Here is a 26289-nt window from a genome sequence, read left to right as displayed (position 1 = left end):
GATGACAGCTCCGCCACCGCATAAGCAAAGGTTCCCTTGGAGAAATAAATAAGCTTTGCCCAGGTGGAGCTTAGTCGCTACTCGGACTCAGAACATACCGTAGCTCTCTCCACCAATGCTTCGTTGACACAGGCCATCCGGCCAGCCACAGCTGCTGCCGTGCTTATGGCTTCAGCGACGGGCCTTGCAACAGCGGACTGCCCTTAAGATCCTGTGTGATCCCCCTTTATGAGATCGAATGTGCCTTTCGCCCACCTCTTCTTTGGATCGACTTGGCCTTCTCAGAAAGTATACTTAGTTTTCAGATCCCCACGGTGCGCAATACTACTGCAGAGTCGAGTTTTGCATATCCGATCTGTTCTCACGCCGTCTCGAGTTTCTTAGACAAGGTTGAACGTGCGACGACAAACACGATGACGCCCTGGAACACCGGTGCCCTCCACTACTTCACGACCCCTTCGTTTGGGACCTCGTCCAGCTCTCTGAAGGAGAACTCCTCGTTCAACAGCAAGTCAGGCGCATCCAAGCACAGCAGCAGTAGCAGCAAGGCGAAGATCATCGCCATAGTCGTTGCAGCCGTCGCCGCGGCGATCCTGATCTTGGCGGCCATCTGCATCATTCGATGCTGCTATAGACGGCGCACCCGCAGGCTCGCGCAGCGGCGCGCCCCAGCGATGAGCGGAGGCTTCATGAGCCGCGGATGGCAGAAGGTCGACGGCGACGAGAAACTTGGTGACGAGGACTTCTCCAACATGCCTTACGACGCCAGAGACAGGCTCGTGTCGAACAACGTGCCTGTGTACAACGAACGCGGAATGGCGTACGAGCCCTACAGACCGCATGGCAAAGCGGAGGCGGAAGCGGAAGCGGAAGCAGAAACCAAAGTCAAGGAGGCACACTGAAGTGCATATGGTAACTGTCAAGAGCATCCATGTCACTCACCCCAATGACCATTCTTCCACGAACGATGCTCAATACGCAAATTTTTCTTCGGTGTGACTTGTCGAGCTATGGCAAGATACGGGTTTTTATTTCCTTTTTTCGCTTTTCTTGGCAAGGGGGAATTGGGAGTTCGCTCGTTGGAGTAGTTGGATTTCAAATAAGGGCCGGAAAGTACTTGTTTCTATTAATACATCGAGAGACTGACTATCGAAGTTCGAATATGTTGGGTTTGATTTCGTGCACGTTTTGGTACTTGATCGCCTCGCCGTCCATCATTGAGTGAACGTAGCACTCGCCTATAAACTCATACCAATAGTATTCGTCGGCGTCCGTTAATGCCCGTTCTTTTGATTGGGGCTGTCTCATTTCGGCCGATTCTGCCATGCTATCCGTCTTCGACTCCCCTCCAGCGTCAGATTGGCGCCGTGTTTGTGACGAACTCGGCCCTCCTAAAACTTCTTCTTGCTGGCCAGATCTGGGCGGCAGATGAGAAGCCTTGTTCAGATCTCGGCTTGGCTTCTTGGGCGGCAGAGGTTTTTGCTTTTGTGAGCCATTTTCTGGAGGTGATCCTATCTGCCTAGCACATGACGCTGATGTTTTTGATTGAGCACTACGGCAAGAAGTCGCCGCCGAGGACGACGAAGCAGGTGTTCCGCCCCGTCCACTTGTTTCCTTTTGCTTTGCTGTTTTACGCGCTTTACTCTCGCGGAACGCACGCTGTATGCGGATCGTTGCTTCTCTGCGCATCTTTTCTCGTTCTTGTTCGTCTTCCTTACGTTCATGCTCAACAACTTCTTTGGATTTGTGATGTTGACGCAATATGACAGGCACGCTACATCCATACAGAATGCAGATCTTATCGTCAACTCGGACGTCTTTGCGCACAATTCCGAGATGGCCTTGACGTGTGCGCATTAGGGATCGATTCCAGATCACGGCTTGCACTCGGCGAAAGAACTCGGCGACAACTGTTTATATGAGCTTTAGCATTTCCACGGCACGACAGCCAAGACTCACCACTGCACCGTCCCTCATTGATGAGCTCGGTTGTGTTCAATGAGCCACTGGCAAGGCCCTTCGAGATCGACTCCTTGCAAGCTCGTCCATAGTAGGTAGGCGGGTTGCGGCCGTGACGACCACGATCGGCCACCAAAGTCTTCCAAAATGCATCTGGGGGATCCTTCTCAAGATCAGTCCAACCAGCTGCGGCGACCCACTCTTCTGGAATATTCCCACTTTGTGAGGCAACTTCGACGGACTTCACAGTGTCGAGGATGAATCCAGACACGTACATGCTGTAATATTCGTCCCGTTTCTTGAAATTTAGATGCTTCAATTCCACCTTCTTTGTTTCAGCGGCACTGTAGTTCCTCTGGCCTGGAGCAGGCAGCCCGACAAGTGGGTCAGCATTTTTTCGGCCCATGCGATACTCCGAATTGGCGTGTTGGAACATAGCATAGGCGGCGCCAGATAATTGGGGAATCCAGGATGGAAGCGGTATATCATAGAGGCGGCGCTGCGTTGAGTCAGAATCGCTGCCCGAGGTACTCATTCGTTGCGGAACGCTTGGAGGGGCCCATGGCCTGCACAGAATATCCAAAGCTCGTGTGGGGTCAATTTCGCTTGATTGTCGGATGGCGAATTCTATGAAGTCCTTAAAGATCTGCACAAGGGGCAGGTTGTAATCCACAGGGTATGGCTTCCTTTGTTGGTTTTTGGCCCACATGTTGAGTCCTTTCAGTGCATTTGCTCCCACTTTGACGTCTGACTGCTCTGTCAGAACGGCAATAGGGTTGGTATCCCTAGCCACCGCTAATAGCGAGAACACAGTATCTCGCGGTTCCGAGGCTTTGAAAACAGATAAATTAGAGACAAGGTACTCGAGTGTCTGCAAGGGCGTCCGTCTCTTGTCTTCTGATATTCGAAACAGCGAGCCTGTCGCATCCACGAGGAGGCTAGCACCGAGAGCAGAGACATACTCAAACCAGCCTGGAATATGATAGAACGCTGGATCCTTTCGCATTACATCAGACAGCCGGTGAGTGGCTGTTTCTACTTCAACAAAGAGTTGCACAGCGTCGGAGAAATCTTTCCAACTGATGGACTTCGTTCCACAATACAGTTCCGCGGAGTTCGCGAGTGCGATCTCCTGTACAACCCAGCCTATTCTTATGTTAACTAGTCGAACAAAGAAGGCGTCAATCTCAATTGATTCTTAACTTACGTCTTTCAAACCAGTCTCTCTTCATCAAATTTAACATGGCGCGCCACTTGGGTGTCGCAGCCGGACTCTCACACAAGCTGTCGAAGGCTTGAAGTCTCAACACTTCTTGTTGGATGAAGTCGATCGCAGTGTCGCTGTCTTCGTCGGCCTCGCCGATCCAAACGCAAACTTTCGTCGCGTTTCCATATATCGACGACATCATCGGCACTTGGTGGTTCTTTTCCTCTGTCCGAGCCTGGTTGATGCAAATTAGGTCGACCCAAATTGTGCGCACCTTTCGTCGTAACCTTAGCGCTTTAAGTGCGCTTACCAAGGTCGGTGGGACGTTGAACACGAAATCTTCATCTCCCTCTCGAATCTTGATCCTGCCGGTCCATGGCGCAGTACCCCAGGACCAAGACAAAGCTTCGAAATTGACATGATGATCACCACCGAGCTTTTCTTCCACGAGATCGCACACTAGGTCCTGCTTCTTCGAGCCAGCATGGAGCTTTAGCAGGCGGATGGAATGGTTGCTTGTCAGACGATTGTATTGATAGGGCCTCAGCTGCTCCTCCTCTATGTTTGAATCAGATTCATCCTCCTCACGGTCAAGATTATTCCAAGGCATCATGGTGGGTTATCAAAGACATAGCATATTGAGCCGAGAAGGATCACTAGCTTCCCGTCTATATAAGCTCCATGCGGCTGAAGACAAAGCATTATGCTATCGTGGAAAGGTCTGTGATCGCGTGTCAAACAAACCACGGCCTTGATCTAGAATCGGAGAAGGCTGAAGCAATTACGAAGCCAAGAAAACAGGCCTCTTTACGCCACCAATAGACACTGGCATCATTAACCCTGCCGTGTGTAACTCGAACTTCAAATCAGCGCTCTGATTGGCTTCTTCACGATACATCCCTCTCTCATTTGCCTTATTTTTACCTGTGGTCTTGAGTCAGAAATGGAAGACAATGTTCAGCCGATCCCAAGGAGGGGTGTGGGATGGCCGCTTAAGGCCGTGCTGTGATTGGCAGTGCAAATGCGACAGATGAAAACTAAACCCAAGTCCCGCAGAAATACTACGGACACAATTGGAACGATTGCGGCTTTTCCCGCTTTTGTGACGGCTGAGGAGAGTTGATGGCACTCTCCGAGCCGCGCGAAAGAAGGGGAAAGGGAGACATTCGAACACTCCTTCGCCCATGACGGCTAACTGTTTTGGCGAAACATGAGCGCATAAGCAGCTTCACTTTTCACAAAACCACTCTCTCGTCATCGCCACACTATGGAATGCTGCTTTTGATTACGAAGTTGCGCACAAGCATCATCTGCATTACTACACTCGCTCGATTGAGAAGCTTGAAATCCAGAGGACAGGAAAACGAGGGGGATCGAATTTGATGATTACTGCCTACTCTTTGTCAGCAGATCTTCTTTTCAGCTCACGCAAGCCTTTCAAGTCACTGGCCCTATGGCGCGCACATAAATGTGATCTGGTGTCAAATTATCCCCTGCATTGCCTTCCCTCCCTAAAACACTTCGGCTTTCTTTCGAAATCGTGCCGCTGTGATTCACGCGCAACACGCAGAGCATGCTGTGAAATGATCTACTTGTCGCTTAGAGAGTCCCAGTTGCCCAACGTCACAAGGGAGCGCAGTCAATACGCCTGACCAGAACGCGGTCCAAATTTGACGTGCATAAAGCTCGCGTAGCATCGAACGCTTAATCAACTGAACAGAGCTTGAATATCCTGATTCGGGTGCAAATTTTGGGACTTCAACGGGGCGATTGGTTCGAGGCAACACCTTGTGGATAGGCTTTTTGAAGCTGGCCAACTTTGCCGTACGATCAGATCACGTTCAGACGTAGCGCCAAGTAGTTCTTGAGCTTGGGGAAAGAAAAGCCAGGCAGTGTAATCAAGATAAGCTTGTTCGGATCGCAAAGCGAGAGACAAATGTGATTCGATTGCGGCAGGTGCAGTAGCGTGGCGGCCTCCGAGGCCATCCCTTGACAGCTCATCATTCGTGAAGACGTTCGGCGTCTGCTCGACTGAACGCAGCTTGTCATCAAACACAATATCCCCACTTTTGTGCATCTGCGGAGATCAAAAGCATCGAACATTCCATGCAAGTTGGCTGGTCGTAGGCAGCTCTCCGCTTCTTCATCCCACCGCGCAACTTGCTGGCCCAGCGCCGAGTCAAAGTGGGGCACGAGCATGAACACGACCCTTACCTCTTGACTCGACAAGCCTGTGTAACAATGTGCGATTGCTCTGAGCCCCCTTACGCAGAAAAATGACGGATTGCCATCGTGGTCGGGCTGAGACACGCATAAAGGAATCAGCAACCATCCGATGCCGCTGAAGAGCTCGCAAGAAGATAAGCAAGCACGGCAACGCGACGCTGACATAGCGGCAGAACGAGTGCGTCAAGGCTGGAGCCCGGGAAAATGAAAAGCAGCGAGTTCGAAGCGGCCGGGAAGCTGGTTAATTCTTGAAACCGTCATAACTCCCGACCCACAAGAGAGAGGCCGCGCCGATTTAAGGAGCTCTGTTTCGTTCGGACGCAGAACATGCTCCGATTCGGCTCGGTGGGCCTTCCATCTCCCCGGACGCTGACGAGGAACCCAGCACCTCAAGCGACGTTCAGCAGTGAGGGGTAAACAGAAGCGAGAAAGAAAATCCCGGCACGAGAATCCCATCCACGATCATCTAGAAAGCGGAAGTCCAATGCTCCCATAAATGGAGAACCATCCAGCCGCACGCACACGTACGCGCTGTAGCTCGCACCCACCTCGAACCGCCCAGTTTCGCGACGACGTGCGCCACTTTTCGTGCGCTGGACCCAAAAAAAAGCGTCGGTCGAGGTTGGAAAAGAGGAGGGGCTAACGCGGGTGGGCTGCTTGAAAGGACTGTTTTGTGCCCCTCACTTCGGCGCGCATGTGGACTGCCAGCTTAAGTCGATCGGGTACAGGTGTTTATTGAGTGGCAGTATATAAAGCCGTCTTCCCATGTCAGCTCCTCGCGTACACAAATTTCCGCAGTTCTCAGCTTTTTTTGGTCCCCCGAGTTGTTTTGTATAGCCCTATATCATCCCAAAGTTCCAACTGACAAAGGACTCTCGAACGTTCGAAGCCAATTTCAAGATGCCTATCCTGGTCACCGTGCTGTACCCGCAGGGTGAATTCAACCTAGACTAGTACGACTACTTATTCTTCCTGTGAGCGTTCCACGAGAAAAGCTGATGCCTTGTTTCCCAGCTACCTTGCAACCCACATGCCCCTCGTCGAGAACACATGGAAGAACAAAGGCTTGCTCGACTGGAAGGTTGCCAAACTTGGCCCCCAAGCCGACGGCTCTGAGGTCAGCAGCAACCCCACATAGCATTCTATTTGTTGCGAGGTCTATACCACAGCCTTTGCTCACACCCCAAATCACGCAGTCGCCCTATCAAATCGAGGCCATCCTGACCTTCGAGTCTGCCGAGAAGTTCCAAGCCGCAGCTGCTGAGGACGGCGCTGCCATCTTTGGCGACATCCCCAACTTTACGCCGCTAAAGGCGACCATTGTTGCTGGCGAGAGCATCGCCAGCATGAAGTGAGTTAGGCACCCAAGGCCAATTGTCTCGTATGTAAAGGTGTGAGCCCTCCGAATTGGGGTGTTTGCCACGGTGCCGAAGTGGATTTTCCCCAGCGCAAAGAAAAATCGGTAGAGACCAACGTCTGCGTATAGAACGATCAACCCGCTGCCCGTCAACTGAACGCGCAAGCGACGAATGCGAATCATGAAACAAGTCCAGTCTGAAGCACGTTCGCGTCCCGATAGCCTTTCATCCCTGTGTCTTCGTCTCTTTGAGTACTCTGATCGCTTCCCTGCCCTCGCTCAGCTCTCCGTACAGTGCAACGACACGCAGCAATTTCGCCTTGCCCTTCGCGCCGGCGGCTTTCGCCTGCTTCAGTGCCGTGCTCAGATCCAGCAGCAGCGTTTCTCGTATCTTGTCCAGCCTGACCTGTTGCTTGACCAAGAACGGGTGATCCGGGCCGACCTGCTCAATCATCTGTAGCACGACCAGGTAGGTCATGACGAGACGCTCAAGACGTGGCACGCCAACAATGTCCTCTCCATCCTCGTCTTCTTCATCGTCGTCGTCTTCATCCTCGGACTCGCTGTCCTCGTCCTCGCCTGCATCCTCGTCATGGCCTCCTTTGCGCGTCTCCTTCGCGGGTACGGCAAGGGCCAATGCATGCTCCAGCTCTCCAATCCGCGTGTGAATCTCGACCAGCCGTCGCCCGATGGCGATTTGCTCTGCAGTTCGCTTCTTCTCCGCCAACAGCGCATCCACCTCATCCTTCCTCGCCTTGACCGCGCTCTTGACTCCATCCACGCCCTTCACGAAGCCCAGAACGCCCACTCTGACAGCCTCGACCTTCTCCTCGCCCCCTCGCAGATCTCCCCCCAGCCCAAGAAACGCCTGGTATTCGTTGTTCACCAGATCCAGGAGCTCTTTCGACAGCATCTGGCTCCTCGCTCGTAGCTCGGCTCGCAAGTCGGACAGCGTCTGGTGCCTGTTGCGCAGGGTTGACAAATACTCCGACGCCTTGAAGTCCTGGGAGAGAAAGGCGCTGCGGGGGAGGGGTTGCGGGTAGGGCAGCGACGAGAGGTCATCGTCATCGAAGTCGTCGTCATCGCTGGTATTGGCCAAGTCAGCGCCACGACCACCGTGGTCCTGGGAACGCTCGTCGTCGGACATGTTTGACGGCGTGTCAACATAGAAGCCGCTCATTGAGGAGCGTAGAGGTGCGTCCCTGGCCCGCGTTCCTGCATACAACGAAGGGTTCCGCGTCGCCGCGCAAACGATCAGCTAACCTAGCTTGTTCCAGGCAGAGCACTCCGTGATTTGGAGCGTGTGGTTTTTGCTTGGAAATCGATTGCCGACACCGGACGGTGGAGACGCAAGACCCACCAAAGCCAGCGGGCAGTTGGGTTGCGTCCGCAGTGAGTCGCTACGCCATTCGCGGCCTGGGCGCCGCCGGGATTAGTGACCAGAAGTGCCCCGCTGTTCTGCCAGAGGCAAGTATCTCGGTAATCTGGAGCGAACAAAAACTCCGCCGTCGAGTTGGGTCTTTCTGGTGAGCCTCTCCTCTCCCTTCTTCTCGCACTCTCTATCTCTCCCAGACCCCCGCGTTCTCTCGCATCCTTCGCCTCCGCCGCCCTCTCTCAGCCGAGGAAGCGTCCCGCAGCGTAAAGCTTTAGCCTGGCCGTGCTGAGAACAACCCGTGCCCCGCGCAGAGCATGTCACAACGGCTTCCCCAGCCCACGCTTCCTGAGGCGCATCTGGCACATCTGGACTCGATGCTGTCACGAAAGTTCGGCAAGGAGGTGGCCAACTACTTCTCCGGTATGACTGTCTTCTGCTTCACACACGGATTCGCAGGTGGGTGGTGTGAATTGACCGCGTCCCAGGGAACCCGCTGAATCGAGTCTCCTTCCTCCGGCCTGACCACGCCTTTCTTGCCGCCGCGCTTAAGCATAGCTCCACTTCCTTCTTGCTCTTCAACAACCTAAATCCCTTGATCAAGGATCCCAGTCAGCTTGCTTTTGCAAAGTATGACGACGTAAAACCCATCATCGGCGACAGCGTCTACGAGGGCACGGAGGAGTCGTACATCAAAGCGTACAACTCGTCAAAGTACGTGCCCCAGCTCGTCTTCCTTGGTCTGGACGACAAGCGCGACGGCCTCGTGTACAAGGAGCACTACAAAGGAGTTCCTTATTTCGCTGTAGACATCACGCCGCAGAAGCATGTCAAGGATGCCGCCGAGGCTCTGATCGCCTCGCTGAAGGAGCAAGGTCTTTCGTTCTCCGAAGGTCGCATGAATCTCAGCCTGAATGCCCAGCATGCCGCGATCTACGCAGAGGCCCGTCATGTGCTCGATTGGAACGCGAGGAACCCCTTCTGTGCTGGCTGCGGCCAGCCAACGCTCAGCGTGAATGGCGGCTGGAAGCGCGCATGCCCAGCAACGGACTTCGCCGCGGAAGACGGCTCCACGAGCGAGACGGCGCGAGATCGCCCCGTATGCGCCACCAGGCAGGGCATCTCGAACCTCAGCTTCCCCCGCACCGATCCCACCGTCATCATGGCCGTCGTCTCCTCCGACGGCTCCAAGATTCTGCTCGGCCGCCAGAAACGCTGGCCGCCCTACTGGTACTCCACTCTGGCTGGGTTCCTGGAGCCAGCCGAGTCGGTTGAAGAGGCCGTGCGACGCGAGGTCTGGGAGGAGTCTGGGATCCACCTCGGCCGCGTAGTCATCCACAGCACCCAGCCATGGCCGTACCCGGCCAACCTGATGATCGGTGCAATTGGCCAGGCCACGCCGGACGGGGAGACGATTCATCTGGGACATGACGCAGAGCTCGAGGACGCGAAGTGGTTCACGACTGAGGAGGTGAGGGAGGCGCTAAGGGTGGGCACGAGTGGGCTGGGCGAGGCTGCTGGTCCAGAATATAAAGAAGGAAATCTGCGGCTGCCACCAGCGACGGCCATCGCGCATCAGCTGCTGAGCGGCGTTGTCAATTCAGGTTTCTTGGCCGGCGTTGTGAAGATGTGAGAAGCGTGCACTGGGGTATGTGCATTTCGTTCCTCTTCCCACCCTGTTTTCCTTATTGCCATGCTTCAAGAGCTTCTCCTGCGGCTCCAAGAGGCCCTTCTTTTTCTCTCTGGTCGTTCGTAGACATAAACCTATTTTGTTTATGCGTAGACGAACAAATGGTCGCGAAGTGGACGACCTCTTTGATGTGTATAGACGAGCATGAATTGTAAAGGCGATCGGGGCTACTGTTTTCCCTTGGTCAGTTATCTCTTCTTTCAATGCCCTTTTGTTTAATGTTCGCCGTGTTGATAAACGGAGCTGCGCTGCGCGCCGGCTGTGCTTGTGATTCTCCTCCGTTGCTGTGATGGTGCGAACGACAAGTAGCCAGTCATGCTAGCTGGTCATCTAAGGTAAGATCATTCCGAATAACGGATGTGGTTGAGATATTTCCAAGTTAATTCTACCCCATATCTACGACGAGATCCCAGCCCTTCCGGCGCCCAGATCTTGTCCTCTCACACTTTCCTGCGGCACTGTGCGTGCTGAGTGAATGGTAATTCTACGTCTATTGACTTCTAACTTTTTTTCATTGACCAATAAATCTCACTGCTACTCAAAACGCAATATTGTTCTGATCAGCGAGCCATTTGCAAGAAAGACGACACCATTGACGTCCTTTGCAAGACGTTGCGACTTTCGCGTTTTGCGACTAGCAACCCGAGATCACTTACTCACAGGACGTCTCCGTCAACCTCAAAGATCTGCTGCCATGGCGTCGACGAAAAATTTCTCAAGTATTGATATACCAGACACAAATCCTCCTACACCACAGCAGACGCCGTCCTCTATGTCATTGCTACTCTCATTCCCTACAAACGCATATATCGGGCCATTCAAACGAATTTTTCAGATTTCTCAAGGCAAGAAGATATGTGCATCTCTACATACGATTATACCCTTGAAACGTAGGCGCTGCTCTGAGCCTCCCATGCATCCCGAAAGAGCACGGGAGGGATTAGATGACGAACCAACCGTGGCCTTGACAGCACAGGAAACCGCGCGACGCTTCATACAGACAGGATATGTATCCATACACGATCAATCCATAATTGTAAAAGAACCACGCGAGGAACCGTTGCGGAAGATACGGAAATGTAACAAAGGCGATGCTTGGCGCCTCTGGTCGCCTCGTGACTACAAAGCAAATCCGCGATTCAAGTACGGAGTGTTTCGCAACGAAGGTACCTCCCAGGAGCGCATCGAATACACTGAGAAGCAGAGGAAGAATAAAAGTACGGCATTGAGTGCGCTGGCGCAAGGATTGCTTGTCGCGAAGCAGCGGCCGTTATTGAACACTGTAAAGGCCAAATCAACCACCTTTAACGTGATTGATCCCTCTGGTGACCCAGTTGGAGGCGCTAGATACAAACTTCTGCGCCATCCATCTCTGGCTTCTCGTATGAGACCCAGAGGCTTAAGTAGGTTAGGGACGTCGCTCGACCAAGTTGTGCGGCGGATGCCACCAGCAGCTGTTTCCGAGCTAAAACTGCAGCTTTGGAGTGACCCAGACATAAGCTTGGATGAGGCTACACGTATCACGAACTCCCAGAATGTCCTAAACTCAGTTGCTTCAGTCGAAAGTCACTGCACGCCCGCAGACGTAGTGACGGAGTATGCCACTGATGAACGCCTAGACTCGACAGCGAGCAGCACGCACACCCCCATCAGGAGGCAGCTTGCACAACTTCCGCTGCGCGAGAGCGTGCTGATAGCGCAGGAGATGCGATGGACCTGCCCGATCAAACACGGCGAGAAAGCAGTGATGAAGCTATACAGCGAGTTTTTTCCAAATGTTCCCCAGATTGGCTACCTGTCCGCGCGCCACTGGTCCTCGGACCGCGAAAAGAGGTCGAAGAAGTGGCGGGCGTGCCAGAAAAAAGAGCTCGAGTGAATAAAGCTGAGGAAACAGCGGAGATACGAAATGATGGCGGTTCTGGACCAGGAACACAGACAGGCTTCTGGAGAGCGGATGTGTGATGGAGCAAAGGACTGGCTTAAGCGAAACGAAGGACGATGGACGAATTCCTAGAGGCTATTATTGAGGCTGAGCTAGAGATTCGCACCCGTGAGGAGTGGTCAGAAGAGTAATATGATGCCAATCAGTGGTAATATTGACGTCTATTAACTCACACTATTGAGTACTTTCGAGTAATTCCTGATGAATTATATCGATAGTTGTGGTAGATGTATGTGGAAAACAAGTCAAAGCAAGATTAAAACAGATCCAAGAGAATAAGTCAGAAAAGAACGGCACTTCTTCCAAATCAACTACAAATTGGTCCAGTAGTCCCGGCCACCCCACCTCCTGGCACTTCTCTCAGCTAGAGCATGTCTACCCGGGCAACCCTGGCCCTTCATGCGGCAATCCAAACAACAATCCCAATCGCCGCCAGCACAAAGACCACAATGCCAATGCTTGTCCGGAACTGGCGTACGGCATATGTCGCAATCCACCACGATAGCACCAGCAGCTCTTAGGTAAGCAACACGTTCATGAATAGGTGACGGACGGGCCCCAGGACCGGGGTTGAGAAGCATCCGAATCACAGTCCCATCACCGGTGTGCTGAGCATCATACAGTCGTCTAAGCTGCATCTCAAGTTGAGTTTTCACTCTGGTGAGACAAGCCCGCTTGCTCTCGAGAGGATCTGTCGGCCGTACAGGTGGCGGCATGCGGAAGTAGATGGGGTCACCGGAAAACAACGACTGCGGGGATCCCGAACTCGCACTGTAAAATATCTTTTGTTCATCAAGTGGCGATGGTCCAAAGGTCAAATGCGGCGGCCGTGATTCAGGCGCAATTGAATTAGATCGTCCGTGCTGGGGCTCGGTATATTCATGGACTGAGTCTGCTGGTAAGGAAGAGTTCCTTAGGGGCTCATCTATGCCTTGCGCGATAACCACGTCAGCATCATCCACGTCGAACATGTGATCAAATAGCTCGGCCATCTCATTTATCTCATTTTCATTGACCGCAGGCTTGCCAAATAAGACTGGGACTTGGCTATGGGACGCGTCACCATAGCGTACTGAAGTTTGGTTTGTTGACGGCTTGTTGCTACCAAATAAGGTCTCGCCAGTCGCGGGCTTACTTCCAAAGAGCCCACTACTTGTGGAGGAAGCTCTTTTCCCCACTGAAACGTCTGTACTCGCAGTCACAGGTGGTGCATAGCCGCCGAAGAGACTTTCACTTGTGGAGGCCTGTGGATTCCCGAAGGGGCTGGACTCAGTGAACGTACTGCTGCTGGGAGCACCAAATCCACCACTGGGAGCACCAAAAAAACTAGAGGGAGATTGTGAGACGAATGAGCCAGCACCTTGTTGTGGTTGTGGCTGTTCGACCGGTTGATTCACGGTGCTATGCTGCGATTCAAACTCCGACTCCGTGTGATTTACTGAGCCGGGATTCAGCAGCTTGCCGTATTCCTGTTGATTTGGAGGAGCATTGGAATTATTGGGAAGAGCGGTTTGACCTTCTTTACGCCTGAGTACAGGTTTTAGTGCTGGTGGACTAACCACGGTCAGCCCATCGTCGCTATTGCTGTCATCATTGCTATTCTGAGCAGGTCGGGAAGTTAGATGGTCGTCATCACTACTATAATCTGCATCCTCTGGGGTAGGTTGTTGCGATGGTGGACGATAAGCCCAAAGAGCAGAACCCGCACTTGGTGTTGTGCTTGTACTGCTGCGATTGGGAGCGGATGGCTGTTGCAGGGGTAGCTGTTGCGACACTGGATATGGTGCGTGGGCGGTATATGCTGGTGGCGCTTGAGAAACTGGATAACTGTGACGAGAGTCGGGCCTTTGATGAGGCGTGGCGTCTCGAGTGTAAGCTGCTGGCCGTGACTTTTCTTCAACTCGTCCCTTTCTCATTGCTTCTTGCTCTGAGCTTGAAGAACCTCGCTTCCAAAACGGCTCACCACCATTGTGCAAGTAGCGGATATATGTTATGATTTCGTCTCTGAATGGCTTCACGTCTTGAGCACGTATACCTTCCCAACTGAGGTCTTGACCAATGCTCGCCCATACATCGTCCTCTGAGCCTACGGCTGAGACAGAGCCAACGTCGGGAGTTTGCACATTGAAAGCCTGACTTCTGTCACCTAGAACGATGTGATTTGTGTAGCCAGCACTCGCAAATTGTGTCTGAGAGCCTTGTTGTTTCTGGGCTGAGCCACGCAAGGCGTTCTTGATCAGTCCTTCCAGACGGCCCAAACTTGAATGAGTCAGGCTCGTAAGAAAGATGTTGATGCTCGCGGTGTGAATGGCGAGCTTATCACGCGGGCCATTTTTGTTCTGCAAGGAGAATCTTACGTGTTCCAGAAATTTCGTCTTTTCAGGCGAGCCTAATGAGGGGAACTTCTTGGTTAGTAAGTGCAGCTGTTGCAAGCCTTTAGAGCAGTTATCTAGCAAGACACGAAGGCTCTCTTGACGCTGCGGCGATGCCAACAGAATGATTGAATTGGGAGAGTTTGCTTCTTCAGCCAAAGCTCGAAGTGTGGCGCTCAGGCTCAGGACTTCCAGGCGCAAGCCTTCAAATTCTTTAGGAGCATCCTTCAGTGCCGTATACGCATTGATTGCAAGCTTGCTGCAAACAAGCACATCGCCGACGGAGAATCCGAAAGACATATCAAACTCATTGTATAACCTATCTGTGCCTAGGTAGAGGGAATATCTTTTCCCAGCGAAGTGGAATCGCTTGTTCTTTCTCTTACCGCCAAGCAGTGGGATGATGATACGCTGCACTGATGAGCTAAATATAGAACTGGAAAATTCACGTGATCATAGCGCCACCCACGTGTTATCGTTCCAATCTCGCGTTCCTCGCGCTTGTCACGACCAGTCCAGGCTCTATAATCTGAACGAAAATAAGCTCAGCAAAATTAGCTCTACACAGACTTGAGCTTAGATTGTGCCAGCAAGGATCCAACATCTCTCGCTCCTTGCGGCTTTTCAGGAGCTCCAAGTATCTTTGAATCTTTTCCGCATCCAGATCCTCGAACATGGCTGGGGGCTTATCCGCGGAGGATATTTCTCTTCACGACTTCCAGGAGGCTCTTGGCAGATATTCAAAACATGTCAGGGACGACGAGTTAAAAGAGCTTGATACATTCAGGTTTGAGACAATGCCAAAACTTATTGAGGAGCGACGGCAGAAGCGAGCAGACTTGGGCTCTGAAGAGCCGATTTTGTTGATCACAAAGGAAGAACTGGTCAAGCTCGTTGTTTGGAAATTGAAGCATGGTACTTTCCGGCCAAAGCTGAAGCAGCTTGTAGAGTCGAATGATGAATCAGAGGTCCATAAGCTCATGCAAAACTTGAGTGTCCACAAAGGTCAAACCAAAGAGAAGCTGCAGCTGCTCACGCAACTCAAGGGCATCGGTCCTGCAACTGCCTCCCTAGTTCTGTCATGCACATGGCCCACGCAATATCCATTCTTCTCAGATGAGCTGTTTAGATGGATACATTGGAATGGTCAACATGCCGACGGAACGGCCACAGGTATCAAAAACGGCAAAGGTTGGTCCAGGCCAATTGGTTATACTTTGAAGGAGTACGAGAGCTTGGTTTTAAGAAGCATGGATATACAAAGAAGACTCAGTCAAGACCAGGAATTGAATTTTCTGGACTTGGAAAAGGTTGCCTATGTTCTTGGTAAAGAAAGAGCAGAAGTCGAACTTCCAATGGAAGATATGTCTTCAAGTCAACGCAAGCGCAGCGTCGAAGAAGCCATGGGCTCTCAAGTTGGCAACAGTGCAAAACGGAGTAGACCGAACATGATAGAGTCCGCAGAGTCAACTTCTCGCAGATCTCGGACACGCAAAAAGCTGTAGCGCATACTGCATTTTTGAGTATGCTTTCGGTGCCGGTCACTCGTGCATTAAAAGTCTATGCATTTACATTATTGGAGAAAGATGCAAAGCCTACCTTTAAGCGAATATCACAATATTCATAGGCAGTCTGCGTGGAATGCAGAACAGGATAGAGAGCAGTACAAATCTGCTGTGTCGGATATCTTCAGTTACTTATGCTTCAAGGTGATTTTCTAACACTATGCTCAACCCTGATCTGTGGAGCCTTTCTACGGTGTTCCAGCGAGAACTGAGCTTAAGAACCACTCTACTTTCGGTGCTCGTTCCGAGAAGGGTAAAAATATTAATATCCACCTGGTATCGCTTTGAAAAGATCGGGGTAGAGGGTCAGCACTGTCTCAAGCAGCTTATTCTCACCTCCTTAGATGGCGCATGTATAATGCCCTCTACAACATTCTCAATTTATCTGTCAATTTCCAACTGCCATTCTGCTAGGATCTCCTCCGTTTGCTTTTCAGTGACTCGAGAATCAAAAGAGAAAATGGTCATGATTTCAACGTGAATATGTATGCAAGTATCCAGCTTCTTCGCATTGCGAGAATAAAAGTTGTGAACAGTATCTAGCATTGGTTGATTAGACATCCGCAATAAATATCGGTTCGATGGCTACGACTTCGCTGCAAATAGGAGGAACATCGCAGGAATGTAGAATAAGAACGTTACGAGTCAGACGAGGTGAAAAGTAGCTCTGAAACACTTATAAGAAGATAGGTGATAGTGAAAGGCTTCGTATACTTCCGCTATCGGAGTCGTCATCAAGCATGCTCGAAATCCTGCACAGAAGCAACATTAAGCTATTTCTCTGCATGAGAAATGGATCTTATCAGACTCGGTCAAGTGATCATCGCGATCAATTTAGATCAGCATGCATGGGAAATCCGAGCAAGTCAGCGTCTTGGCTTCCACGTTTGACATAGAAACATGTTTCATACCCATGCGAACGAATCATGTATGAGTCGCCCTCATTTTAATAATTGCGCCATTATTAGGGCTTCTCGGCTCTTTACCGATTGCACAAGACGCGCAAGAAGTATTTTTTTTAAGTTTTTTTTCTTTTTTTGGCTTCATTGCTGTCTTGTGAAGTTCTCCAAAATATTAGGATTGTCTTCATTACAGTCACGGCGTGCAGGTATTCTCTTCGGTCTGCCAAATCCAATGCCACGATGCTGCAGTACAAGGTAGCGTAGTCACTCGAAATGACTCTGCGATGCAGGTAATTCTGTACCGGAAATCCTTTTATCATGCACTGGCCAAAGCATCCCGGGATTTTTGCCTGCACTTAACGACCTAGGAAAATCTATCTCGGCATTACGTTGGCCTGTATACAAAATTCTGCGCCAAAAACTAACAATCGGTTCTGCCGCGGCAGCAAGCCTGTGTGCTATTATAGAGACAACATCTATAAAAGGTAACGCTTAATTTGCACAATGTTCCCGCCTGTAAGCTCTAGCGTAGGGCAAAAACATAATGTCTTCTTTGTTGCCAAGCTTGCTTGGTGATGTGACTTTTATAAACAGTTTTTTGGCTTCCCTTGGAACGTCACTCGGTGTTGGACTCGCCGCAATTCCTGCTATTCTACAGAATGGTGCTTCTCCCCTGGGACTCCTACCAGTGCCAGTTCTCCCAAAATATCTAGGAGGTGGAAGCGGCGACTCTGCATTGCCGCCGTGGGGTAACCGAACAACAAACAATACAAATTATTATGAAGACATCCCGAATACAGGCGTCACACGGACTTATGACTTCACGGTGGCTCGGGCGACAATTGCACCAGATGGTGTTGAAAAAGAGGTTATCATAGTCAACGAACAATATCCCGGGCCAACGATCGAAGCGGATTGGGGAGACTGGATTGAGGTAACAGTGCATAACAACATTACGGGACCCGAGGATGGGACAGCAATGCACTGGCACGGGTGCGTCTAGTCATCTCATTTTTTGTGCTGCTGTTTGCAGTGATGACTCTCCGTTATGTGATCCACAGAAGATTGTCAATTCTGGACAACCTACCTCATATTTTGGTGTTCTGCCGAACGCTAATCCATTCATAGGTTGAGGCAGTTAGGAACACAACATATGGACGGAGTACCAGGAGTATCTCAATGCCCAATAGCCCCAGGGTAAGGATGAGAGTCACCCTCTCCTGTGCTTCACTAACATGTTACGAAGGAGCTCTATGACATACCGCTTCCAAGCTGATCTCTATGGTACGGGGTGGTACCATTCCCACTATTCAGCTCAAACAACAGACGGTGTTTATGGCCCAATCGTAATTCACGGGCCGTCAAGCATGGACTACGATATCGATCTGGGTCCAATTATGGTTTCGGACTATTACCGTTCAACCGCAGATCAAGAACTAAAACAGTTATATAGTACCAACATTATCGTCGCAGCAACTACCTTCGCAGATGGAACCATGATTCAAGGGAAAATGCAGGCGGATTGCTCGCAAGTCAAAAACGGAACTAAGTGCTCAAATGTCAATCTTGCCAAATTTCAATTTGAACCGGGCAAAACACATCGACTGCGCTTCATTTGTCCTGCGTCGTTCGGAGTCCTGCTCGTATCCATTGACGACCACGACATGACGGTTATTGCTAACGATTTTGTACCGGTGGTTCCTTATACCACAAGGCTCCTAACGCTTACCTCTGGTCAGCGAACTGATGTCCTAGTCACTGCAAAATCTTCTATCGAAGGGAATGGCGCATACTGGCTCCGGGCTAGACAGCCGCCTCTATGCTCACTTGCCTATCAGCCATTCGCCTTGGCTTCAATCCACTACAATGGTTCTGACGTAAATGCCACTCCGCTGACGCTACCTGAAGTAGAATGGCTCACACCTAAACTTATCGACTGTGGGAATGATGCGCTTAGTATTACCGAGCCCGCGTACCCTCTATCCATATCGGAGCCAGACGCGACACTTTACGTCGACATCAAGAGCTACACCAATGAAACAGGAGAGACTCTATATTTCATGAATGGAAAAACATTTCGTGCCGACTACAACGCGCCCGCACTGCTTGCTGCACAGGCGGGAAATCTAACGGCTCTCGAACAAGAGGACGACAAGAACATCTATAATTTTGGAAGTAGCCAGACAATCCGCTTAATATTCAACAACTACGTGCCTTTCTCTCACCCACTCCATGTTCATGGACAAAATATGTTCGTTCTAAATGAAGGCGTGGGACGTTGGGATGGTTCGACGATTGTGAGGCCGGAAAATCCACAGAGGAGAGATACTCAGCTGCTGCAACCGAGCGGCTTTCTGGTAGTGCAGCTTGAAAGCGACAATCCGGGTGTATGGCCGTTCCATTGCCACTTCACGTGGCATGTCAGCCAAGGATTGATGATAAGCGTTGTGCAAAAGCCTTCGGAGATTGAGGCCTTGACAGACTTGCCGGAACTGCTATCGGAAACATGTCAAGGTGAGTTTTTTGAATGAAGATTTATTCTTAATCCTTGTAGCGAGGTAACTAACGGTCTAACAGCATGGGACGAGTGGTCGGCTACTCATATTGTACCTCAAATTGATTCCGGCGTTAAGCATCGATTTTTAAACATTCGGGACTAGGGTAGTAGATCAAAATGCGTACGGCCGACAGCTAGACTTTGAGTACTTTTACGTTGAATGTAACTGTAAAACACGCTTTTGAGCAGATGAACTTTCCAAATGTAAAATAGCATTGCGGATCTAATTCTTTGTGTAATGCAAGAGTGATTTGCTCGTAGAGCTACCCCACATTTGGCTATTCCGTTCATAGTTAGAGCTTCCCCACACTGTCCTGTCCGCGTGCCCTTCGGGCATCGGGTGATCTACCCAGCCCTTATGTTCCGTCCTCCTTTTTCGCGCCCCTGAGGCTCTGTAAACCAAAAGCTACTTGCTGTTGTACATTTGTACCTCGTCACGATGTCTGGAAGTGCTCCAGCCGCACTTGTGACTGAGCATGTTCCCGTCTACCGTCCTGCATACAAGAAGGTTGTAAAGGAAGAAGACCCGATCACCCCCCTCATCATCCTAACTTCCTACGCTCATGTACCTCCCTTGCATCCGACGCCGCGCCTTAAATATGACCTGCGATCCACCCCGGATCCACCAAAGAGCATCAGAGACGCTCATACAGGCATAAGCAAAAAGCTACGAGATCATATGCTGCATCAAGACCACTTCTGTGAGCTTCTGGACAAGGCCGAAGAAGACATTACTGCGAAAGTCAAGGTAGTCGAGAAGGAATTTCACGAAGGCATCACGCCTTCGAGCCCCGTGCTGGAAAGAAAACGAACATGGTCTCAGCAGAAGTACAGCGACGACGAGGGAGACGAGGTTGACGAAGACGGGGAGGTTGAGGATGAAGAGAAGAAGGAGGACGACGACGACGACCCGGAGGGCAAGCGGCCGGTTCTCAGGGTCGGCGCGTTCTGCGAGAGAGGACAACACCGCAGCGTTGCGTTCGTGGAGGAGCTCGCAGCCCGAGACTGGCCTAAGGAATGGGAAATCCGGATTGTCCATCGGGATCTGGGCAAGAAGAAAGGTTCTAATAACAAAGGGCGCGGTGGAAGAAAGCTTTCTGTGCGAACGGCCAGCCTGGTGCTTGACGACGACTGATACGCAGCAGATGTTGAGCTTGGCCAATTTGGCATTGGGTAGGTTCATGATACTTTAAAGACATGGGCGTTCAAGCCTCTTTATGTTCTTCCATATACGATTGTCTGGTCCGGATCCAAGCTTCACACTCTCCGTTCTTTAGCTTCTTCGTCAAAGTAACATTCCATTTCCTGGCCCGCCTGACTATAGCCGCATTTTTCATAGAACCCTTTATTTCTTGGGCCACAATCAAGTATACTCTACATGACGATTAATACGTGTGAATCTCATGCATCTCGGCTCACTTCTCACTTTGTAGCAGCCAATATTTCGTGCGACGTCAGTTAGTGCGGCAAGGAGACATCGTCCGAGTTTCTTTCCTTGCTCGTACTTGACCACCGCAACATCTTCGATATGGCCTTGAATGCCGAGCTTGTAGAGGCTAAGGATGACGTGTCAGGGATCAATGCCATAGCGACATATGAAACAATGGACAATGTCTATATGATGGACGCAAGATGCATGCTTTGCGTTGAACATACAATTTCTTCTCAGCCACTAGAGTACCTGTTGCAACAATGGAACCTCTCGACTCCTTTGTCGTGTCCACGATGACTACAACATAGTAAGTTCCCTGACAACTGGCCATCCAATCAAATCGTTCTATCCATTGCTGCTCAGATATTTCCCCAATGTATGTCAAATCTCGGAGTGGTTCTAAGTGGCCTCGAGAATAGTCGCTGCGCTGCAAAGGCCGGACGACGTAGCCATGTGGAAGATCGGCTTGCACAGATGCCGATATCAAGCTCGCTGGGAACAGAGAATCGCAGGCCATCATCAATTACATGGAACGAATAGATCACGCGTTTGGTTGCGAAGATCCGAACGCAAAGCTCCAGCTTGAGTGACTTGGCAGGATAAGTCAACTATGACGAAGTCACATCGGAACTGAACATTGCGGGGATTTATGTATTACGTAAGCTAGAACGAAATAATCCGCCACGAAGTTGGAACGCTGGTACTACTTCTAGCTCCTCACACTAATCTGGCCTCTGAATGCTCTGAAAAGACTGAACATCATCAGAAATAGGTCAGGGGATGACACAATCATCATATTCTAATGTTGTCCATATTCATGACATTATACCTCTCTCTAGGATGAAGAGCGATGCCACGAACCTGCTTAGTCGCCGTAGTGTTCAATCGAGATGCTAACGACAAGGCAGGAGGGGTAAAAGAACAAAGTGATCCTACGCGCACACGCGTTATCTTAATACAGGACCAATATGCAGGCATCTTCGATCAAAATTAGGCGATGTTGTTGAGTTAAAAAGAAATTGGCAGAAACAGAAAACCAGTGCTAGATCCGTTTTCGTTGAGCCTCCTGCTCCATCATATCTAGCTCTTGCAAGGCCTTGTCCTGGATTGGACTTTGGGGCCCGTATGCTCCTAAGAGCTGGCTCAGTTCTTCGACAAGTCTCCATTTCACTCCGCAATCCAGATTTTGCCCCTGCACGCGTCCCAATAAGCGCTGCTGGACGCTTGCCTCCTCATTTAGAAATATATCGAGCGCTGGAATAGGTCTCTAGTTCCTGTGTTACCTTGACCACGTCTACGAGCCAGCTCGAAGACGAGTGTGCGTACCTGGATGCTGGTATTGTTCTTATGATTAATTGTGGAACAAAGTCTCCTATGTTTGTAGTCGGCCTGTTACGGGGACAAAATAAATAAATTCCGGAGGCCTTTTTTCGATTAAGAAGATGGACGTTGCCGGTCGATCTCTCTAGATTCAAGTTTTAGCTGTCTCTAGATATTTGCTGTTTATTTGTAAAGCTCTCAGGCCTTTTATAATTAACAACATGGTTGGAATCGGACTTCTCATCGAACGAAATGCGCTCCTAATATTCAAGTTGCCTCTGACAATGCCAACTATGGATTATGAGAATGTGCATTAGATTGGCGAACGCCCATTTACGCGGATTGACGTGAGTTCGCTTAACGACAGGCACGCGTTATCATTGGCCTATTGAAAGCTTTGCTGCATCTAATGTCGAACTGCGCGTTAAAAACCACGGCGGAAGGCTTAGAGGCTCGTTAGCAAAGTCCCACGACTTGCTTTTAAGCCCCACAATGTCAGCCTAAGCTCCATATCTCACTTGATATTTAATACCACGACAATATGTTTCTCTTCGTTCTCACTTTTCTTCATAGAACTGCTGCATCTTTAGCTAGTTTATCTCGCGGTTTTGTATTTGGAAGACTCGATGTGTCTTGGCGCGCGGAGATGAGGAAACCTTGCATAATGATATCAGACTCCAGTCCTAAGAACTTTGGTATAGCTAAAGACATCCGTTCTTACATTTTTAGATTACGCATTGCGAAAAGCACGCGAAGCGTCGAGCGTTTCCCTCATACCACCGATAATACGGTGAGTAATCGACGCCAATCAGCATCAAAGTGTGGCTTTGACGCTACGTCTCGAAAACTTCAGCATAATGCTCAGAACAAGGAAACGAAGCTAAATGATTTCGAGAAATCTGGGCTACATAGACTTCAACAGCCGAAAAACCACATACTTGAGCAGGGGAACAAAAATACACAGGCTTCTGAGTCGTCTTTTTGGCATGCAAAGTGTGCATCTGAAACAGATATCATGCATCTACAATTACGATCTCTTGATCATTTATTACCTCAGCATCCTGCGAATACCCGTGGTAGTAAGATTTATCTAAGAGTATTAAGAGTTTCAGGGTCGAAGAAAGGAAAATCCGCACGAAGATGCCGTGTGCAGCAGCAATTGAAAAGGGAAATCAAGGTAGGTGATACATCAAGCAGCCTTGCTGTCCAATATTTTCGTTTCGGTGAATCAGATCCTCAATTTGAGATTGAAAATGTCCCTATGATTAAGGCATTACGGATTACTATTATGCACCGGAAAGGCAGGTTATTAGGTTCGAGTTTTAATACTTTATTAGGCTTTTTGTTTGATCCTAATTACAGCGGACTTCAACCGACGGCTTCTTTGCAATGAGCATGCTGATACAGACATTGACACACGTCTTGAAGAGCCGCGAAACTCCATTAGAAAGCCGATACCTACAGGATCTATATCTACTGCTCTGCCTAAATTTTTCCAACCAAAGTATACTACAAATGCGGCACTATGTCACAATAATTTCAGCGTCGCACCTTTGACCGACCAAATGGTCAGCAAAGATTCACTCCAAACATCATATTTAATGCTGATATTAGACAAAGATTATGATACCAGAGAGCTGCAGGGCTCGAAAAAGTCTGCGAAACCGACAAGGTCTAGTCGAAGAAATTTTGCAGGAGCAGAGTTCTGAAAATACGAATGATTCCCCTAAAGCTACATGTTCTGGTGAGTTTCGACGGAAAGCCACATCATTACGGAGCAATAAACACACTAACTCTTTATCAGCTCAAGGACGGCGAATTTCGATTAAAATCAATGCATTCGGCGATAATTCGAGATTACATTCACCTGTCTCTGGCCAGCAAGACGATGATGCAGATTCTAATGACTGGAGCGTCAATAGTGATGAGGTCAGCTCTGTCTCTGAGACTCGCTCCAGCGATTGTCCGGAATCATCACTACCGGAGCATTGGCCTCAAGATGTTATAAACTGTCCAAACTTCCTACTCAATGCCATAAGAGATCCTTGGGCCGGGGCAAATATTAAGGCTGTGACTTGTGGCTCGGGAAATCCTTCAAGTCCAGCTCCAAAACACAACTCCGATGCTCGCAAAAGCTCTCCAAAAATTCAACACCTGAACATGTCTCGAAGGCGGCCTGTAAACTCTCGCGATAATGGGGATGATGATGGTGAAGATGACCATCCAAAGAAGCGTTTGCGACCAGACGGTCCACCAAATTGTGAGCATGTGTGACTGCGTACTGCGTAGAGTCTAACACGATTATCTTGCCAGTTGTCCCAGATCTACGTTTTGCCTGTCCCTATCTCAAAAAAGATCCGAAGAACACGCAACTCAAGCCGTCCTGTCTACAAAGTGGCTTTCCCGACATTCATAGGCTGAAGTGCGTTTGAAAATTCCTCATCATGACTACTATTTGACAAAGGATTAGGGACCACATTTATAAGTACCATAAGCAACCCATCTACTGTCCGAAATGCAAGGAGACATTCGATAGCCGCTCGGATTGCGACGCTCACATCGAAGCTGACCACTGCCAGAAACGTGAGAACGTAGCATTTCCAGGCATAAACTCTGACCAAGAAAAAAAATTACGCGACAGAATGAGGATAGGAAAAAGATCAGCTTACAAGACTGAAAAGGAAAAATGGATCGAAATTTGGAAAATCATCTTTCCAAACGACATAGACAATATCCCTTCACCGTGTAGGTATGAGAGGTGGGGAATTTTCGAATAGCGCTGATTTGACGTAGATCATGTCCAGAGACAGCAAATAAATCAGCTGACGAGATTTTACCGCTTTGCTTTGGTAAATTTTGAAAGGCATACAAGGCCACTTCTGCAAGAAGAGCTAGTTAAACATGGACCAGAAATTCTACACATTATTCGAGAGGTTCTAGGTCAAGTGTACAATGAGTACGTGTCCGAAATATGGCAAAATCCAGAAACGTCATCGCCCACGAGCAGCGACCATCAAAACGGAAATGAGCTCAGAACTATGAATACAACAAACTCAACCGAGACCATTCGCGAGACTATAGAGCCAATTCAGATTAGCAGACCATTGGACCTGTCACAAAACAACATCTACGAACAAAGAGTGGCACCATCCTCATCAACAAAATTATTCCATCCTCTCCATATGTTTTATTCTCTTAAAAAACAAGGACTGGAACTATCAATACCAACACCATCTTTCACAAATGCACAGGTAACATCCCTATCACAAAACTGCATTAATGGACAAAAAGTGGCACTATCATCATCGACACAGTCTTCTGCAGATACCAAGATGCCTTCCCTAAAACAAAATCATGTTAATGAAACAGGACTGGTACCGTCAGTATCACGACCATCTCCCACAGCAACCAGGATGTCATCCTTAATACAAAACGATATGAAAAAGCAAGATGTGGTAACGTTATCATCAGCGCAATCTTCTACGGATACATCAACGTCACCATTTGACGACGTTCAAAAAGAAGTTTTGGCGTCTCAATCCTCTGTGCCGACCGAGTTCACTTTTAAATCGCAAGTCGATAAGTCTGACCTACAGAACACGTCCATTGAGCCTAGCAGGTTCATTTCTTCGGGAGAAGATGGAAATCAGCTGGCCTTCTCGCTTGCGAACCCTTTTCTAGGCTGTGATTCACAACCACAGCAAAACGGAGAAGACGACATCTGTCTTCCCGAACCGCTATTTGACGAAGAAATTTTCAAAGAGATCATTCGAGAAATTGAGGCAAATGACGCCGGCTGGTCGCCAGAAAACATGAGGTTGCTATGAGCATGTGTAGAAGTCAGTCCTAAAGGTCTATTGTTCACGTAAAATCAAATTCAGCGGTCTACGAAGCGAGCAGGTCATCTTGCTTCCCTGCCAGTTAAATTTCCTTGCTTGATTTGATCTACTTGAAGCTCTGGAAATGCATATCTCTGATCTCTTCTAAGTGCTCAGAGCTCACCAATCGCGCGAGCGCCTCTGTAGATTCTTTGGCCGTATGGATATTCCGATCGATCTGTTTCCAAAGCAATGAAATCATTTGGATCAGTGGGTCATGCCATGGGCGTCCCTAACCCTTGCTGCTGTATCGGACGTCAGCTGGGGACTGACGTTCAGAATTCGTAATCAGTGGCCGTATGGTTGCAAATCTATATTTCCTCAATTCAAGGGGCCATCCGCACAAATTGTTAAGCTTTGAGAGGCCAAGCAGCATGAATGTAGTGTTGCGCTATTGAAGAGCCCTATTGGTTTAGCTGCGGTGTTTTCGAGCTCTGTTCGCAAAAACATCACAATCAGGTCGTCAAGGTATTTGTGGGCGATCTTCAATGCTGTATGACATCCAAGGCT

General features: G+C 49.6%; 11 protein-coding genes across 13 annotated transcripts; 7 read left to right on the top strand and 4 right to left on the bottom strand.

Annotated features, from left to right (window-relative positions):
* The first annotated feature begins 17 nt into the window (after window positions 1–17).
* PV09_07050 (uncharacterized protein) lies at window positions 18–1154 on the top strand. The gene has a single exon (XM_016360768.1). The coding sequence runs from the start codon at window positions 414–416 to the stop codon at window positions 900–902; it is 489 nt and encodes a 162-aa protein (XP_016211445.1). The 5' UTR covers window positions 18–413; the 3' UTR covers window positions 903–1154.
* PV09_07049 (uncharacterized protein) lies at window positions 1147–3776 on the bottom strand (the record flags this gene model as incomplete). Its single annotated transcript, XM_016360767.1, has 3 exons — window positions 1147–1910; window positions 1960–3105; window positions 3167–3776. The coding sequence occupies 3 exons, from the start codon at window positions 3774–3776 to the stop codon at window positions 1147–1149; spliced, it is 2520 nt and encodes an 839-aa protein (XP_016211444.1).
* Window positions 3777–5657: 1881 nt separating this feature from the next.
* PV09_07048 (uncharacterized protein) lies at window positions 5658–6951 on the top strand. The gene is made up of 3 exons (XM_016360766.1): window positions 5658–6345; window positions 6407–6509; window positions 6589–6951. Exons 1-3 carry the CDS (start codon window positions 6293–6295, stop codon window positions 6745–6747), a joined length of 315 nt encoding a protein of 104 aa, XP_016211443.1. The 5' UTR covers window positions 5658–6292; the 3' UTR covers window positions 6748–6951.
* On the bottom strand, window positions 5986–8047 carry PV09_07047 (uncharacterized protein). The gene has a single exon (XM_016360765.1). It carries the CDS (start codon window positions 7927–7929, stop codon window positions 6976–6978), a length of 954 nt encoding a protein of 317 aa, XP_016211442.1. The 5' UTR covers window positions 7930–8047; the 3' UTR covers window positions 5986–6975.
* Window positions 8048–8243: 196 nt separating this feature from the next.
* On the top strand, window positions 8244–10002 carry PV09_07046 (uncharacterized protein). The gene is made up of 2 exons (XM_016360764.1): window positions 8244–8544; window positions 8610–10002. The coding sequence occupies exons 1-2, from the start codon at window positions 8439–8441 to the stop codon at window positions 9752–9754; spliced, it is 1251 nt and encodes a 416-aa protein (XP_016211441.1). The 5' UTR covers window positions 8244–8438; the 3' UTR covers window positions 9755–10002.
* A 503-nt stretch (window positions 10003–10505) lies between these two features.
* On the top strand, window positions 10506–11687 carry PV09_07045 (uncharacterized protein; the record flags this gene model as incomplete). The annotated part of the gene is made up of 1 exon (XM_016360763.1): window positions 10506–11687. One exon carries the CDS (start codon window positions 10506–10508, stop codon window positions 11685–11687), a length of 1182 nt encoding a protein of 393 aa, XP_016211440.1.
* Window positions 11688–11833: 146 nt separating this feature from the next.
* PV09_07044 (uncharacterized protein) lies at window positions 11834–14507 on the bottom strand. Its single transcript, XM_016360762.1, has one exon. It carries the CDS (start codon window positions 14423–14425, stop codon window positions 12065–12067), a length of 2361 nt encoding a protein of 786 aa, XP_016211439.1. The 5' UTR covers window positions 14426–14507; the 3' UTR covers window positions 11834–12064.
* Window positions 14508–14640: 133 nt separating this feature from the next.
* PV09_07043 (uncharacterized protein) lies at window positions 14641–16054 on the top strand. Its single transcript, XM_016360761.1, has one exon. It carries the CDS (start codon window positions 14800–14802, stop codon window positions 15628–15630), a length of 831 nt encoding a protein of 276 aa, XP_016211438.1. The 5' UTR covers window positions 14641–14799; the 3' UTR covers window positions 15631–16054.
* A 3484-nt stretch (window positions 16055–19538) lies between these two features.
* PV09_07042 (uncharacterized protein) lies at window positions 19539–20522 on the top strand. The gene has a single exon (XM_016360760.1). It carries the CDS (start codon window positions 19589–19591, stop codon window positions 20282–20284), a length of 696 nt encoding a protein of 231 aa, XP_016211437.1. The 5' UTR covers window positions 19539–19588; the 3' UTR covers window positions 20285–20522.
* Window positions 20232–21174, bottom strand: PV09_07041. 2 transcript variants are annotated; one of them, XM_016360758.1, is made up of 3 exons: window positions 20806–21174; window positions 20576–20705; window positions 20232–20523 (listed from the first exon to the last, which is right to left on the bottom strand). In XM_016360758.1, the coding sequence occupies exons 1-3, from the start codon at window positions 21099–21101 to the stop codon at window positions 20407–20409; spliced, it is 543 nt and encodes a 180-aa protein (XP_016211435.1). In that variant the 5' UTR covers window positions 21102–21174; the 3' UTR covers window positions 20232–20406. The 2 variants fall into 2 exon arrangements, with proteins under 2 accessions (XP_016211435.1, XP_016211436.1); XM_016360759.1 differs by having other exon boundaries at window positions 20232–20705.
* A 2840-nt stretch (window positions 21175–24014) lies between these two features.
* Window positions 24015–25801, top strand: PV09_07040 (the record flags this gene model as incomplete). Of its 2 annotated transcripts, XM_016360757.1 has the most annotated exons (5): window positions 24062–24161; window positions 24215–24323; window positions 24372–24646; window positions 24695–25152; window positions 25216–25801. In XM_016360757.1, the coding sequence occupies 5 exons, from the start codon at window positions 24062–24064 to the stop codon at window positions 25726–25728; spliced, it is 1455 nt and encodes a 484-aa protein (XP_016211434.1). In that variant the 3' UTR covers window positions 25729–25801. The 2 variants fall into 2 exon arrangements, with proteins under 2 accessions (XP_016211433.1, XP_016211434.1); XM_016360756.1 differs by having other exon boundaries at window positions 24015–24161; window positions 24695–25801.
* Window positions 25802–26289: the final 488 nt, after the last annotated feature.

This window comes from Verruconis gallopava (assembly GCF_000836295.1).
Source record: "Verruconis gallopava strain CBS 43764 unplaced genomic scaffold supercont1.26, whole genome shotgun sequence".
Taxonomy (NCBI): Eukaryota; Fungi; Ascomycota; class Dothideomycetes; order Venturiales; family Sympoventuriaceae; genus Verruconis; species Verruconis gallopava.
Note: the sequence above shows the minus strand (reverse complement) of the source record. Positions and strands in the feature narration are given on the sequence as shown.

Excerpts from the sequence above, each read along its gene's own strand:
- PV09_07050 (XM_016360768.1), top strand. The coding sequence starts at position 414 with ATGACGCCCTGGAACACCGGTGCCCTCCACTACTTCACGACCCCTTCG.
- PV09_07048 (XM_016360766.1), top strand. The coding sequence starts at position 6,293 with ATGCCTATCCTGGTCACCGTGCTGTACCCGCAGGGTGAATTCAACCTA. Across the intron at positions 6,346-6,406 it reads GGTGAATTCAACCTAGACTA|CTACCTTGCAACCCACATGC; the intron begins GTACGACTACTT and ends CTTGTTTCCCAG. Across the intron at positions 6,510-6,588 it reads CCCAAGCCGACGGCTCTGAG|TCGCCCTATCAAATCGAGGC; the intron begins GTCAGCAGCAAC and ends CAAATCACGCAG.
- PV09_07047 (XM_016360765.1), bottom strand. The coding sequence starts at position 7,929 with ATGAGCGGCTTCTATGTTGACACGCCGTCAAACATGTCCGACGACGAG.
- PV09_07046 (XM_016360764.1), top strand. The coding sequence starts at position 8,439 with ATGTCACAACGGCTTCCCCAGCCCACGCTTCCTGAGGCGCATCTGGCA. Across the intron at positions 8,545-8,609 it reads GGTGGCCAACTACTTCTCCG|GGAACCCGCTGAATCGAGTC; the intron begins GTATGACTGTCT and ends ACCGCGTCCCAG.
- PV09_07044 (XM_016360762.1), bottom strand. The coding sequence starts at position 14,425 with ATGTCTTTCGGATTCTCCGTCGGCGATGTGCTTGTTTGCAGCAAGCTT.
- PV09_07043 (XM_016360761.1), top strand. The coding sequence starts at position 14,800 with ATGGCTGGGGGCTTATCCGCGGAGGATATTTCTCTTCACGACTTCCAG.
- PV09_07042 (XM_016360760.1), top strand. The coding sequence starts at position 19,589 with ATGTCTGGAAGTGCTCCAGCCGCACTTGTGACTGAGCATGTTCCCGTC.
- PV09_07041 (XM_016360758.1), bottom strand. The coding sequence starts at position 21,101 with ATGATGGCCTGCGATTCTCTGTTCCCAGCGAGCTTGATATCGGCATCT. Across the intron at positions 20,706-20,805 it reads CTAGTGGCTGAGAAGAAATT|CCTCTACAAGCTCGGCATTC; the intron begins GTATGTTCAACG and ends CGTCATCCTTAG. Across the intron at positions 20,524-20,575 it reads GAAATATTGGCTGCTACAAA|AGTATACTTGATTGTGGCCC; the intron begins GTGAGAAGTGAG and ends ATCGTCATGTAG.